The sequence below is a fragment of the Perognathus longimembris genome, chromosome 7 (assembly GCF_023159225.1).
Source record: "Perognathus longimembris pacificus isolate PPM17 chromosome 7, ASM2315922v1, whole genome shotgun sequence".
Lineage (NCBI taxonomy): Eukaryota > Metazoa > Chordata > Mammalia > Rodentia > Heteromyidae > Perognathus > Perognathus longimembris.
The window spans coordinates 60,806,701-60,821,173 of NC_063167.1; the positions used below are offsets into that span (position 1 = coordinate 60,806,701).

A 14,473-nucleotide genomic window follows, 5' to 3' on the forward strand; every position below is an offset into this window, starting at 1 on the left:
AGACAGTACCTTTTTCAGCTGAGGCATGGAGCCTATGATACCTATTTGTTGATGATCCAAAAGACTCTATAATCAGAATCTAAAAAAAACTGATTATAGTTTGTCTTAGAAAATGTATCGTGCTCACTTAGCTTTGCCAATGATGAGATAAATGGCACCTTCTCTCTCGGTGGGTGAGAATTCAGAATGACTTGTACCAAAAGAAGAATAAATGGAAGGTACAGCAAACACAGCCTGGGCCTTCTTCACAAATGGATACTAAAAAGAAAGGGAATTGGAATGGAGCCAGTGACAGTGTTACCATGCTCACTCTGTTTGTTGCTTAGATTGCTGTATCAAATTCTTTTTGTCAGTTCCCGAAAACCCAGATCTGGTTCCAGTGCATTCACTTTTTGGGAAATGTAAATAAGATTGAATCTCTTGGGGCTGGGTTCATACAGGGTGGACAGACATTTGGCTTGAGTTGTGTTGCAGCTTTTTATCCTAGGAGCTCTAAAGCATTTGGTACACTTAAAATAAATAAACAATGAGTAAATAATTTGACTTCATTTGCCTGTTGTTCAGATTCTTCCATAGGAAGTCTGTTGCTTTTAAAGCAAAAGCATTAATGTTAAAATTTAAGTCTTTTATGGTGTCCATCTGCATAGTCTGAGAAATAGGATTTGAGAAGGTTTCAAAGATCTTGCACTTTCCTTGAAGTCCTTGTGTGTCAGGGAAGTGAAACAGAATCAGAATATTCCTCTCCACAGTGTGGTATAAATTGCATTTTTATGTAACATTTTTATCATTTTAATTTGAAAATTACCCACAAATCTAACTTATGTTATAAAAATATTCAGAAAACATTTGCAATTAGTAAGATACAATGGTAAAATAGCAAAGAATCAGGCAGACCACAAGCTTCAAAGCCCCTTTCTTAATGTTCTACTCCACCCAAAAGCATGTCTCATTTTAACTTCTGAAATTTCATGCAAGTCTAGAGTTTGGCTCTGACTACAAGGCAGGAAATAGCCCATATGCAGCATCCAGAGAAAGCTAAAAAACAAAGCAAAACAAAACAAAGCAAAAAGAAAATTGTTGATTTTTAATCTGATACTTGACAGAATTTATTTGGAAGAGATATTGAAGGGTACTTTTTGGTTTTCTTTTGTTTGAAAATTGCCTGTTCCCCAATGTGTGTTGAATGTTGAGTTGAGGTAAGGACAAGTTGGCTCTCAGCCTGCAGGCTCTTCCTTGCTAGCCCCAATGGATATTATAGGAAGAGTTGGAATTCTTCAGATCTTTAGCATGGGGACCATGGGTGGAACACAGTCACGCTGAATTCAGCTGATGGTTACAAATTAAATGTTTGCCCAGTAACCTCAACTAGCCATACTATTTATAAGGGAGGAAACAAACCCCCTGGAGATTAGGAAGGGGTAAGAGGAGTGGTGTCTGGAAGAGCTTGTTGGTAATTAGAGATGCTGGCTGGGAGTGTATTTTTCTCTAGAGGAAAAGAAGTTAGCCAATGTGAAAATATGAGTGTAAGAAAGTATCTTTTAATTTTGCATCCATCCATAATTAAAGGGGCAGAATTGATGAAGGGAAGCTATATGAGTTCAACTAAACACACAGTTTACAGTCAAGTAAACACAAACGATTGTGATTTTTTTAAAATTCTGTAGTTAATAAAAGTTTTCAAAGTAGTGAGTGTAATTACTTCTTTAGAATAAACAATATATAAACACACTTCATTGACTGTTTTCATCTCACAGATATAAATGACATATATATTATAAATACATGATTTCTCAGTTATTGTGTGTGCATATATTCTGATCAAATTAACAAATTCCTAAGCATTGTTCTAATTCTTCTATTTTTAGGGAGCTGGACCTACTTTGGCTGGTTTAGATCTTAATTTCATTAGAGGTAATAATAACTCATCCTCTTTTATTCTTAAGTGCAAATTTAGATAATAAAATGGATGATCTTTCTTCCAATGATTTGCAACACTTTAGATCACTCTTGGTAATACCCTATGATAATTAAGGCAATATTGACCAACTAGTAAGTCTAATTGTATCAAAATTTTCTTACAGGACTGAACAAAGTGAAAAAATCCAATGTCACTTTAGCAGCTAGCTGTAGTTAAGTATGAACTCAAAACAAACTAATTCCCTGAGACTACCAGAACAAATTAGTACATTATCTTAAGTTGTATAAGTGGAAGTTTAATGTCCAAAAACAAGGAAGATTTTTGTTCTGCATTTCATATAACACCCTCAAGAGCAATTGTTTCTTTTTACAATGTGAGACGCATTAATGCAACACAGCATTTTCAGAAACTAATCATTGGGATGAAACTGTTTTAGGAAGCTATGATGTGAGGAATATTACTGAAAGAACATAACAAGATAGACCCAAAAAGAATGAACGCTCTCAAGCCCTGCTAAGTGTTTTCAAATACTTAGATTTATCATGTCAAACAGAGAGGTAATTTATTCTATGTAGATCATCAAGTTACAGATAGTATATTAAAGTAAAGAAATAGTGAAAATCTATTTAGCTTAAAGGAAAACTTTCTAAATGATAGAATAAATAATAAACCTTCCAAAGATGGAATGAGATATCTTAGGAGATAATAAATTGATGGTAAGTAGAAGCTACGTGACATTTTACAGGGAAATGGGGCAACAAAATATATTGTATAGAAGCAAATAGTGTTGATGCTAAGTCTAAAGAATCCTAACTCTCTTAAAACTCTGTATGCCATCACTATTTTTTAAAATCTTTAAATAGTTGTACAAAGGAGTTGATATTCCCTTTCCTTGGCGGGTGGAGGAGGAGGCCCAAGCGTTGCTGGGCGCCCTCCCGCTTCCTTCCCTCCGTGTCCTCCGCGGCTCTCTCGTGCTGCGCGGCCTCTCCGACGCAGGACTGTCCCGGCCCGGACATGGCTCGTGGACAGCAGAAGATCCAGTCTCAGCAGAAAAATGCCAAAAAGCAGGCTGGACAAAAGAAGAAACAAGGACATGACCAAAAGGCTGCTGCCAAAGCTGCCTTAATATACACCTGCACAGTCTGTAGGACACAAATGCCAGACCCTAAGACCTTCAAGCAGCACTTTGAGTGGAGTCATAAGACTCCACTTCCTCCAGAATTGGCTGATGTTCAGGCATAAAGTTGTTTACAGGTGATTTCATAACACCTTTGATTCTTCTACTGTCTCAGACCTTAGGTAACAAACCTGCGGCTGCTTTTCTAACAAACTGTTGATCAGCAAAAATAAAGGGGCTACAGAAACACTCATTTTTATGCTGTTCCCTTTTGGGCTTCATGCAAAGACAATTCTGTGTAAATGTACAGTCGACTCTGATTTGGAAATCTGAAAATCAGTTCATCCTTGTTAAAAAATTTTTTTACACGGGGCTGGGGATATAGCCTAGTGGCAAGAGTGCCTGCCTCGGATACACGAGGCCCTAGGTTCGATTCCCCAGCACCACATATACAGAAAACGGCCAGAAGCGGCGCTGTGGCTCAAGTGGCGGAGTGCTAGCCTTGAGCGGGAAGAAGCCAGGGACAGTGCTCAGGCCCTGAGTCCAAGGCCCAGGACTGGCCAAAAAAAAAAAAAAAATTTTTTTACAATTGTAATTATATTGATGTTCATATTGTATAAAATAACTCATTTAATAAAGTAGTACTTTGATTTTACAACATCAAAAAAAAAAAGGAGTTGATATTCACCCCTTTCAACAGTCATCCACCTTTCCCATCCCACTCCTTCCCTTACTTTTCTTTTTAGATTTTGTACTGAATTTCTTGCTACTTAACAAACCAGTTTATGTGTACATTGCAAATTAATATGTATCATCCCTTCAACTTCTTTCATCCACCCAGTCCCTTAGTTTTCTCAATTTCTCAATGCATTTTATTCTTGTGTGCATTCTATTCCCTTCGTCCATTAATTTTTCTACCCCTCGCCTCTTACTCACTCCCTTGCAAGTGCCCATTTCCTTTTACTTTGGTTGGGCTTTGACTTAGTCTTTCTAAACAATGATACTATTTGCACTTTCCAGACAACTATACTTTAATTAATTAATTTATAACTGCTTGCATATCAACCAGCGTGTTTACTTATAGATTTATAGGTTCATTCTAGGGCCCACAAATGAGAGAAACTTTGCAATCTGTATTTCATTTCCCCTAAAATTAGGAATGAGACAAAGAAGTCCGTTCTCAACACTAATATAGTACTGGAATTCCTAGCAAGAGCAATAAAGCAAGAGAAAAACATAAAGGGAATCCAAATAGGGAAGGAAGAAGTAAAACTCTCCCTTTTTTGCAGATGACATACTCCTGTACCAAAAGGACCAACAAGACTCCTCCTCCAAGTTACTTAAGCTGATCCAACACTTTGGCCAAATAGCAGGGTATAAAATTATCTCACCAAACTCAGTAGCTTTTCTTTTTTCTTTTTGTCTTTTGACAGTCATGGGGTTTGAACTCTGGGCCTGGGCAGAACTGTTCGGCTCAAGGCTAGCAATCTACCATTTTAAGCCACAGTGTCACTTCCAGTTTTCTGGTGGTTAATCAGTGAGAAGAATCTCATGTAGTTTCTTGCCAGGGCTGGCTTTGATCCTCAAATCTCAGCTTCCTGAGTATCTAGGATTACATGTGTGAGAAACTGGCACCAGGCTAATGTCAGTAGCATTTCTGTATGCAAATAATGAGAAAAAAATGAACGCTGAAATCAGGAAAGCAATCCCATTTGTAACTGCTTCCAAAAAAAAAAAAAAAACCAAAATACCTGGGAATTAACCAAATATATGCCATCAGTCTAATGTAGTAATGGAATAATAATTAAAAAAACACCTCTATGATGACATTAATAATCACCACCATGTCTATTTCTTGAAATGTTTTTTAATTGTTCACACATTCTTTCTTTACAGTATATATAATAATATTAGATAATTTTATTTTTTTAATCTATTAATAATTAGTACTATTGTCTGACTCTTGGGAGCTTGCCAAAAATATATGTAACTGAGATAGCTCTCCCCCAAATATACTTCACCAAAATCTGTGGAGAGGTCCAGCAAGCTATAGTAATACAATATCTAGAATATCTACAGTCTGAATCTTTCTATCCAGCCACACGTAGTACTTAATGGAAACACTGGAGAAGTTCTGATGTCATTTTTTAGCATTCCTTGAATGCTAGAGACAGATAACTCTCTCTCAAACAGTATTATAATGTCACTCGTTGTAATAATATCCAGCATCCTTAGCTATCTGATCAAAATCTAAAGAAGAAAAGGAAAACTACTGACTCAAAACTTGGAAACATGGGGCTGGGGATATGGCCTAGTGGCAAGAGTGCCTGCCTCATATACATGAGGCCCTGGGTTCGATTCCCCAGCACCACATATACAGAAAATGGCCAGAAGTGGTGCTGTGGCTCAAGAGGCAGAGTGCTAGCCTTGAGCGGGAAGAAGCCAGGGACAGTGCTCAGGCCCTGAGTCCAAGGCCCAGGACTGGCAAAAACAAAACAAAACAAAACAAAAAAAAACTTGGAAACATGGATATAGATTGCAGTATGATTTTCAGAGCTTGCTGATCCACTTCTTGCTTTTCTTTTTCCTTTTGGTGCCACTACTATTTCTGCCTAGCTGTGTTCATGTAGCAACAAGATGGAGTGATCTCCTGAATTCTTACAGCTCAAAAAGTGAGCATTTCTCACAAAGATCTCGAGAAGTTTAGGGGAGGCTTACAACTGACCAGACTGAAGTCATATGTCACCACTGGAGATAGGAATATGGAGATACTTGTCTCATTCTGGCTATCAGACTAACAGAACTATCAAGACAAGGCAAATAGCCACTATATTCCCACTATAGAGGGAAATAAACTAAACTAAAAGATAGAAGTAAACACAATACTTTTCTAATTTATTCCTCAAGAAGACCATTTTAATGATGATAACTAATATAGCAATTGATCTCAGGTGTGGCATCAGGCTAGAAATGTGTAATCTTTATCCATCCCCTCATCACAATGTATTAAGATAATCCACACTCTATAAATCTAATCCAGTTGGGTCTCAATGGATTTGCATAATACAAATATGACCCTATATTGTGTATAGTTCATCACTAGCCCATGCTACCTATTACTCTGTCTTGGAAAGTTCCTGAGAGCAGTGCCTCTTCCCTCTGCATTATTCTGGGCTTTTTCCCAAATATAGTTGAGTTACTAATCTAGATTAAAATGTTCTTTCTGCAAAAGACAACAATGAATGTCTACAGGCAGTGCAAATATCAAGGTATTAGTCAGACATAATTGAGGTGAAAAGGACTTTTTCTAACCCCTAAGGTGTGAGATTTAACTTCCTGATCTAAACCCATCAGGAGTTGAGTACATATTTCTTTATTATAAAATCCTCAAAAACTAAGGTCAGATTTAATTCAAATGAAATTATCACTTCTTACCAGTTCAGTAGATTTTATTAAATTCATTTTCTTGATTTCCATATAACTGATAAATTCCCCTTTCAGTTGCTTTTCTCCTTTCCCTATGCCTGCCACCCTTTTATAAATTCCTTTGATTGGTTCATTAAGTTAACAGCTAGACTTTGCCCTGAACATGGAGTTCTTAGGAGAACTTTGGTTAGCTTCTCCCTCAATAACTTAATTGGAGACAAGGGAATTCTCAGCTACTCTCATTTAAAGGACCTTAACAAACCCCAAAGAAAAGAGATTTTAGTAGGCTTAACTACCTGCTATCAAAGTGATACCCATAGTCCTAGATAAGAAAAATAGCATAGATGTGTTTTAACTTCCATATATCCATTACAAATCAGAATAGTTTGCCATTTACAAACTAGGTACCAGAAGAAAGCTTTAATCTGAAGAGTAGGAAAAGAGCAAAGATAAAACAAAGAAGAAAATATAGAAATTTCATAATGAAGAAATAAATATTTTCAAGATAAAATCTCAGAAATGGAATCTTTTGCAATATTATTATCATTAGCAGAAACAATTGGCTGAACCATTAATAGTGTTCTGCATTATATAATCAGAAGGTCTCCACTATATATTTAAGGAACACACTGATTTATTTCATTGTGTAACTTAACATGTGCTATGCAACTCTTTGATAACTTCTAATATATTTGCTATACAATTGCTCTTCCTAGATAATTGAGCTTGTTGCAAAATCGTGGAACTACCAGTTGAAATGGTTTCCTGCATATATAGGACTTGTGAAATGCTAATTTCTTTTCCATGCTGCCACCTGCAGTCCCCAAAGGACCAAGCTTCCAAGGAGCATTTTTACATGCAGGTGGTGATTGTTTTTTCTTTAATTTACTTGGAAGGAGTTGAAGTTAAGGAAAGGGACTTTTTTTTATCGATCCATTTCCTGTATTTAATTATTTGACACAGTTGACTCATGGCTGTGTAATTATCTCTTGGAGTGTTTAACATTAATGTAAAATGGTAGTGTATTTCCAAGCCAAATGGAATTTTTATGAGGCCATACAATCCTTCTTGGCTTTCCTTTTTGTTTAATGGTCATGCTGTAGCAAACAGCGATGTGCAATATGAACAGTGAAACTATTCTCTTAATTATTGCATCTGGTTTACCATATCCTGCCCATCTAGTATGTTTTAATTGAAGGGCAGAAAAGATCTCTGGTTGATCATTGATGGTTTTAAATTGGCACATAATGATAATACTGAGTTCAGGAGGGAGTTCTTCCTAAATCTCAGCATATGTCTTTATGTTAAACAATTAAACCACATCTGGAAAGAGAAAGCAGAACAGTACATTACTCAGTGGACGCTGAGAAAACTGATTCAGTGGGCTGAATACACTCAAATATAAGAGTGGCAGGACAGCAGGAAAAAGGAAAAGAAGTGGGGAAGGGAGAGAGAGAATGAGGGAGAGATTGAGAGGGAGAGATAATGAAAGACAACCTTGAATGAAGAGAGTTTTCATAATTTTTATTTAAAAGTGAGCAGGTGTTTGAAGAAAACTTACCACAATCAAACAAATAGTTTTATATCAGCAAGGGCATTTGAGTAATAATGAGAAGATTTCATGCATTTGATGCAAAGGCACCAGGTAGAATTAAGAACAAAATAACATAAAGATCTTATTTCAGAATAGTATATTTTATTAGACTTTTCTAAGTCCTAGTCAAGAAGTCTCTGAACAAACACCCACTTAACAATTAAAAGAGACTCTAGAATATATTTAGAAATGGTTAATGTACTCTTCACATAGCCAGAGGAAAATCAAACTAAAAGTTGCATTCGGATACATATTTCCAGGTGAGAATTACAGGAAATGGTCATGGACATGATTTTCATTTAGATCTTGGCAGACCAACATCAGAATAGTCTCTCTTACTACCTTTAGTCTCTCACCTTGAATCTATGAGAAAATCCATCTTTTCTATCAAAATAGGTTGCTTAAAAGCTATTGTTTAGGCCTGGTGGCTTGGCTCTTGTTGATTTTTCTACTAAGACAATATAAGCAAATAAAGAAAGGAACTGATTTGGGCCAAGGAAAGATATTTGAAAATTAAAGATTCATCTTAAATGGTCATTCCAAGATTGAATTAAGACCCAGCTTAGAAGGCACAGCTCAGATTGTTCAAGAAATTGAAGAGGGTCTGGGTACGTTTGAGATTGCTTGTGTACTGTTAATTTTATTTCAAGCTGTCTTAATGGTCACATTATGTACATACATCTTATTCTTTTCAAACTAGAAAATTTTTAGCAGATTGTGAACATGAGCTAACCAATCTGAGCATTGGGGCAGGGCCTGCTGAGTTAGGGATAAATTGTAGATCAGCCTGCCTACTCTGTGTGCTTGCTTGCCAGGTTTCTGGGTAATTGCCCAATATTTTGAAAAAAAGTAAATTTTGCCTTGCCAAATTCTTTTCAAGATCATTTCCTTATGCAACACTCCAATATCCTGAGTCATTTCTAACAAGTTCTTATCACATTGCTTCCTGCTGAAAACCCACCAATGGCTCCCCCACTTTTGCCTTTAAGTAAAAGTTAAATTTAATATACCTGACATTGAAACTATCCAAAATGTGCTCCCACACTATTTTCCCAGACATTTTCATTTTTTACAATGTCCATAGGAATCCTCTATCATATTTGATTTAGTCGTATATCCCTAACCCCATTTTGTACTTGCTTGTTTTTGTGACATTTTATTTTCTTAGAAGTGTTCTCGTCAGCAACATCTATTCTGTTTTTTAAACCCAACTCTTTATTCAATGTTTTCTAACCAGGTCAACAGAAAGGGACTTTTTATCCTTTCTATGCAGCCCCAGAATAACCATATTTATACCATTAATTTGGCATTTCTTGATTTACTTCTAGATTTGTTTGTTTCATGAACAGATAGCTTAAATAACCAAGTTGACAGTAAACTTCAGGAAGTGCATCCATCAATTTTGCCTTATTTGCCTAATTTGGGGGGTATTGTCATTCCCAACTACTTCTTTTATTTTTTAACATAATAGATGTACAGTTTAAAGTAATTGACAATTTCAAAACATTGTATTTAGTCTTAAAATTAAAGCCATTTTTGAGGGGGTACATTTGAGATATGGGCTAGTTTGGCTTCCTAGGGCTTCCACAATACCATGGATATATCTTTTCTGCCTGTTATGGAGGTTTAGAAGTTCAAGATGAACATATTTGAAGGGTGGATGTGCTCGGAGGCCTGCCTCCTAGGCTGTTCTGTTCCCCACTTCACTGTGTTCTCACACATGACCTGTCCCCTTTGTGCATATACCTTAGAGTCTGTCTGTTAGCATAGTTAGAGAAGATCACCTTTCTGATTAGATTACAGCTTACCTAAAGACTTCATTTTAACTTAATTAACTCTTGTGAAGCTTTATCCCCAAATAGAATCACATTCTGATCTGCTATGTATTAGAATTTGTATTGGGAGCACAAAGGAGTACAACTGAATTGTATAGATTTCAGCACAGGAAAACAATCTAATCCTTAATATAAACTCTACAACAGTGTTAGTTGTTCTATTCTGCATTTCTAAGGAGTTATACTTGTTAAAATATTAATTCAAGTGAAAAATTAATAGGTTAAACACGAAATAAAAATTAGATTTTTCTAATAATTTCATTCTGTAAAAATCTAAAGTGAAACCTTTAGGATTTCATTCTCTACCCTTTCCATGTCACTGGATTTATTACAGTGCTTCTCATACAATCATTGTTTTCCTGTGTTTCTTTCTTTCTTTTTTCTTTTTGCTGTAAATTCTCCAATATCAAGTTTTGCTTGAGATAAATATTGGCATGTAAGTGATAAATATGTCTTTGAAGATTCTTTCAATTTACCAGCAGTATCTCAAACTAAACTTCCTTAATATAAGAAGAAAATTTGTATAATTTATTTTAATTTAAAAATGATGCCGAGGTCTAGCACAGGGGTTCATGCCTATAATCTCAGTTACTTTTAAAGGTAGATATCAGGAGAACCACTATTATTTTCAATGATTATAAGATATTTATTTAAATAATTCTTAAATTGTAAGTTTCAGATTTAATTGACTTCATAGATTCTCTGAGGACAATTGCATTCATAGATTCCAGTTATGGGATTACTTCTTTGCCCATTCTTCTCTCTCTTTTCTTTCCCAAATAACCTCCTTCAGATATGGTTCAAGGTAGAATTTGTCCTCTTCATATTTTGTCCGCTGTTCCTTAGACAAGATCTTTTACCTCATGGACAGGTCCAGAGCTCTCTCGATGCGAAACATCCTGTCATTATAAAGTTTCTCAGGAAGCATTCTTATGGCATCTTTCACATCTTCAGTCTCATCTATGGTATCATCTCGCATTAACCTCAGTCTGTTGAATCCTGCAGCACTGTAATACCATTTTCGAACACCATCCAGCCACCACCTAGGCTGGCTGAAACAGCAGACCTGCCCCAGGAGAATCACTATTAAAGCCAATCAAGGCGAAAAATGTAGTCAGACTCTATGTCAATCAATAGTAAGGTGTATCTCAATCAATAGTTAGGTGCGATGACTTAAGCTGTCATCTTAGCTACACATGAAGAATAAGTAGGAGAAAGACAGCCAAGGTAGATTCAGGCAAAATAACTGTGATAATTTCCTTGAAAAATAACTAAGGCATAAAGGGCTAAATCAATGCTTAAGTAGCAGAGTGCCTCTCTAGCAATCACAGAACACTGGATTCAAATCCAGAACTTCCAAAAAAGAAAAGAAAAGAAGAGAAAGAAAATATTGTAAAACTATGTCTGGATCAACTCATAAGTTCAAATGAGGGTACTAGAAACTAGTTTCCGTCTTTCTTTCTCACAGCTTTGTTTGCATTGCCTTCATTCTCCATCGTCACTTACTTACAAGGAAATGGTTTTAGTACCTTAATGTATATCGTACCAAGTTCAAGTGTTGAAGAGAATTCATTGTTATTTGCAACATCTCAAGATGTCGTCTATGGGAACAGCTTAAGATATTTACCCATTTGTAAATCATGTAGTAAAGGAGACATAAAGTACTAAGCAGTGATGCCTGGTTGTAGATATGGAGCTCTGTCTAAAAAAACAGTAAGAGTAGGTAAAGCAGTGGTTCTCCAAAAGGAAGTGTGTGTGTGTGTGTGTGTGTGTGTGTGTGTGTGTGTGTGTGTGTGTGCGTGTGTGTGTTGGTTCTTTTTGAACTCAGGGCCTAGGTGTCATATATGAGTTTTGTGCAGAAGGCAAGCACTTTTATCACTAGAGCTACATCTCCATTTCCAGCTTATTGGTGGTTAATGTAAAATATGAGTTGTATGGACTTTCCTACCCAGGCTAGCTTTGTATCAACCCTCAGATCTCAACCTCCTCAGTTGCTAGTATTATAGGCATAAGCCATTAGTGCCTGGCATAGAAGTTAGGATTTTATTAACAAAAGGGCACCTTGTAATAAAATAAATTAGGAAAAACTTATACCAACACACAAACACAAATCAATGACTCCTTTTCAAAGTGAAGGTGAGGTAGTAGTAGAGGGTTTATGTTTTTTAATTTAATTTTTTTGTCAAGTTGATATACAAAGGGGTTACATATGTAAGGTAGTGAGTACATTTCTTGTCCAACTTCTTATTTCCTTCCTCATTTCTCTCCCACCTTCCCTCCTTCCCTACCCCCCCCAAGTTATACAGTTAGTTTACAACATATTGTCTTGTAAGTATTGCTGTTGCATTGGTTTTCCTTTTATCCTTTGTCTCACCATTTTGATGTTCCCCTTCCTTTCCCTAATGCAGATATGTAAAGCACAGCTTAAACAAAGGACCTTCCCTTGTAACTCTGAAATTTTGCACATTTAAGTTATCCTTTTTTATTGTCCTAATTTTGTCCCACTTATAAGAAAAACATTTTCTCAACTTCCTGATGCCCTAGTTTTTGAAATGTCTTTCTGAAATTCAGAGTCAGGATTAGGGCTAGAATTCAAGTTATCAGGGATGTCTAACAAAAGGCAAAGGCAATTTGAAAATGGAAAGCTACATTCAAACTCTTATTAATAACTGTGTCTCTGCTGAGCACATGTAGAGACAGATAATTAGATTCACATAAAGAGTGATCTCTAATTGGATCCAGATGTGAAGGAGTCGACAGACAGTCACTAAAGGGAAACTGTACAAAATAACGAAGAAACAAATGGAATTGCAATGCGGAAGTTTATGAAGAATGATGGGCTGAATGACTATAAAGCCTTTCAGGCAGCTTTTAGTCACACACTTGAAAAAATTTATTGTTGTGCTGAGCTTTATTACAGAGCAGCATTGTCACAAGCCAATGGTATTCCCTGAACAAAGAATACAATGTGTGGCATGGAGTCCTCATAAAGGGCATTTTACAGAGAATAACTATTCTAGAGATGCCATTCTTTTATTCATCAGCTCTGTTTAATATTAATTTCATGCCATTAAAAATTAAGCTGTATTATTTTTTGATCATCAGTTCATTCATATGCTAAGTGGGGAAATTCTGTAAACACTGCTAAAAGCCTACCTTGTTTCCACTTAATGGTGAAGATCTAACTAGACTGTTTGTCCAACATGGGTTCAAAGAAGAGCTCTCAATCCAAATGTAATTATAACCAGGTTTTAGGAGGAGACAACAGTCACTATCAAAATTACCCACATGTGGTACTGCAACCAATAAATTCAAATTCAGACAGACGTCTAGCTAGATAACTAGTTGACTAAAGAGGCTGGATGTGGTTCTTTCCAGTAAAGAAGGGCCTAATGTCATAAGTGGAAAAATTGCACACCTGAGCTCACATGACAGATTGCTAGAAATGTAGCATGCACAAGCCATTGCATCCAATCCTTAGTACTACATAAGAGAAAGATATACACACAGACACTGACACTTTTTAAGCATTCACCCCAGCATTAAGTTCAAGGTCAGCCTGGACAATCCAGCAAGGTCTTGTCTCAACAAACCAATTCAATTAAAATAACCCACAATCATACTAAAAGTATTTTTATGAAATTACCTTAAGGCTGTATATATAGATATGGATAAAACTGAATTTTGTGCTTAGATTTCTGACTTATTCCCAATACATATCTAGAAAAAGTTTTCAAAATCTCCTCTTAAATATTCTGTATAAAGAAACAATCAACCTGCACATGAATTGCAGATTTTAGAGTTGATACACAATGTAAATCTAGTCTGATAACATATTAGTGACTGAGAAAGGCCGCTTGCTACAGAGCAGTGGGTTTTAAATGGACATTCTGTCTTCACTAAAGCAGTATTTTCTAGCTTCCTGATATTTAACCAAATTTTTGACTTTTTCATCTACATGCAATCTGTTTTAAACATGAGTTTTCTAAAGGAAGAAGAAAACCCTTCTTCTAAATTTACTTCTAAAGTATAATCCTGAAGAAAAAATGTATAAAGAGTTGATATGTAGTTTGAATATGGAGCAACAAAATGCTGGAGGCAGTGTTCATGAAACAAAGAAGCTATAGAATGTGGAAACTACTTACAGCCTTTCTAAAAAAGGAACAAAATATTTTTTTTTTCTTATTTATTGTCAAAGTGATGTACAGAGAGGTTACAGTTTCATAAGTTAGGCCTTCAGTATATCAGCAACACTAGCCTTTTCTCAAAAGAAGATAAACAGTAGTCCATAGCAACTCCTATTGTCAATATGAAGACTAGAAGTTTCTGATACCAGGAATCCTATAGTACTTTAAGGCCTTGAGGGGAATCTGAAGAGATTTGGGGGAATGTGCAACCACTGTGTTGCTCCAGGGAGAGAGCTTAATTTAATTGTGGCCTCTCACAACAAGATGATGCTATACGGCACTATTTTTAGACCAAAGCCACTTGCAGGCTATGAGGATTCATAGATGCCCTACCCTTTTTTGTCATAAACATTGTCTTTAGCCCAATCAAGCCTACTGTAACAACCTTAATATCAC

General features: G+C 36.1%; 1 protein-coding gene and 1 pseudogene across 1 annotated transcript; one reads left to right on the forward strand and one right to left on the reverse strand.

The window, feature by feature from the left end:
- The first annotated feature begins 2,810 nt into the window (after window positions 1-2,810).
- Window positions 2,811-3,392, forward strand: LOC125354343 (zinc finger protein 706-like). Its single transcript, XM_048349948.1, has one exon. It carries the CDS (start codon window positions 2,933-2,935, stop codon window positions 3,158-3,160), a length of 228 nt encoding a protein of 75 aa, XP_048205905.1. The 5' UTR covers window positions 2,811-2,932; the 3' UTR covers window positions 3,161-3,392.
- A 7,128-nt stretch (window positions 3,393-10,520) lies between these two features.
- On the reverse strand, window positions 10,521-10,953 carry LOC125354344 (annotated as a pseudogene).
- Between the last annotated feature and the right edge of the window lie 3,520 nt (window positions 10,954-14,473).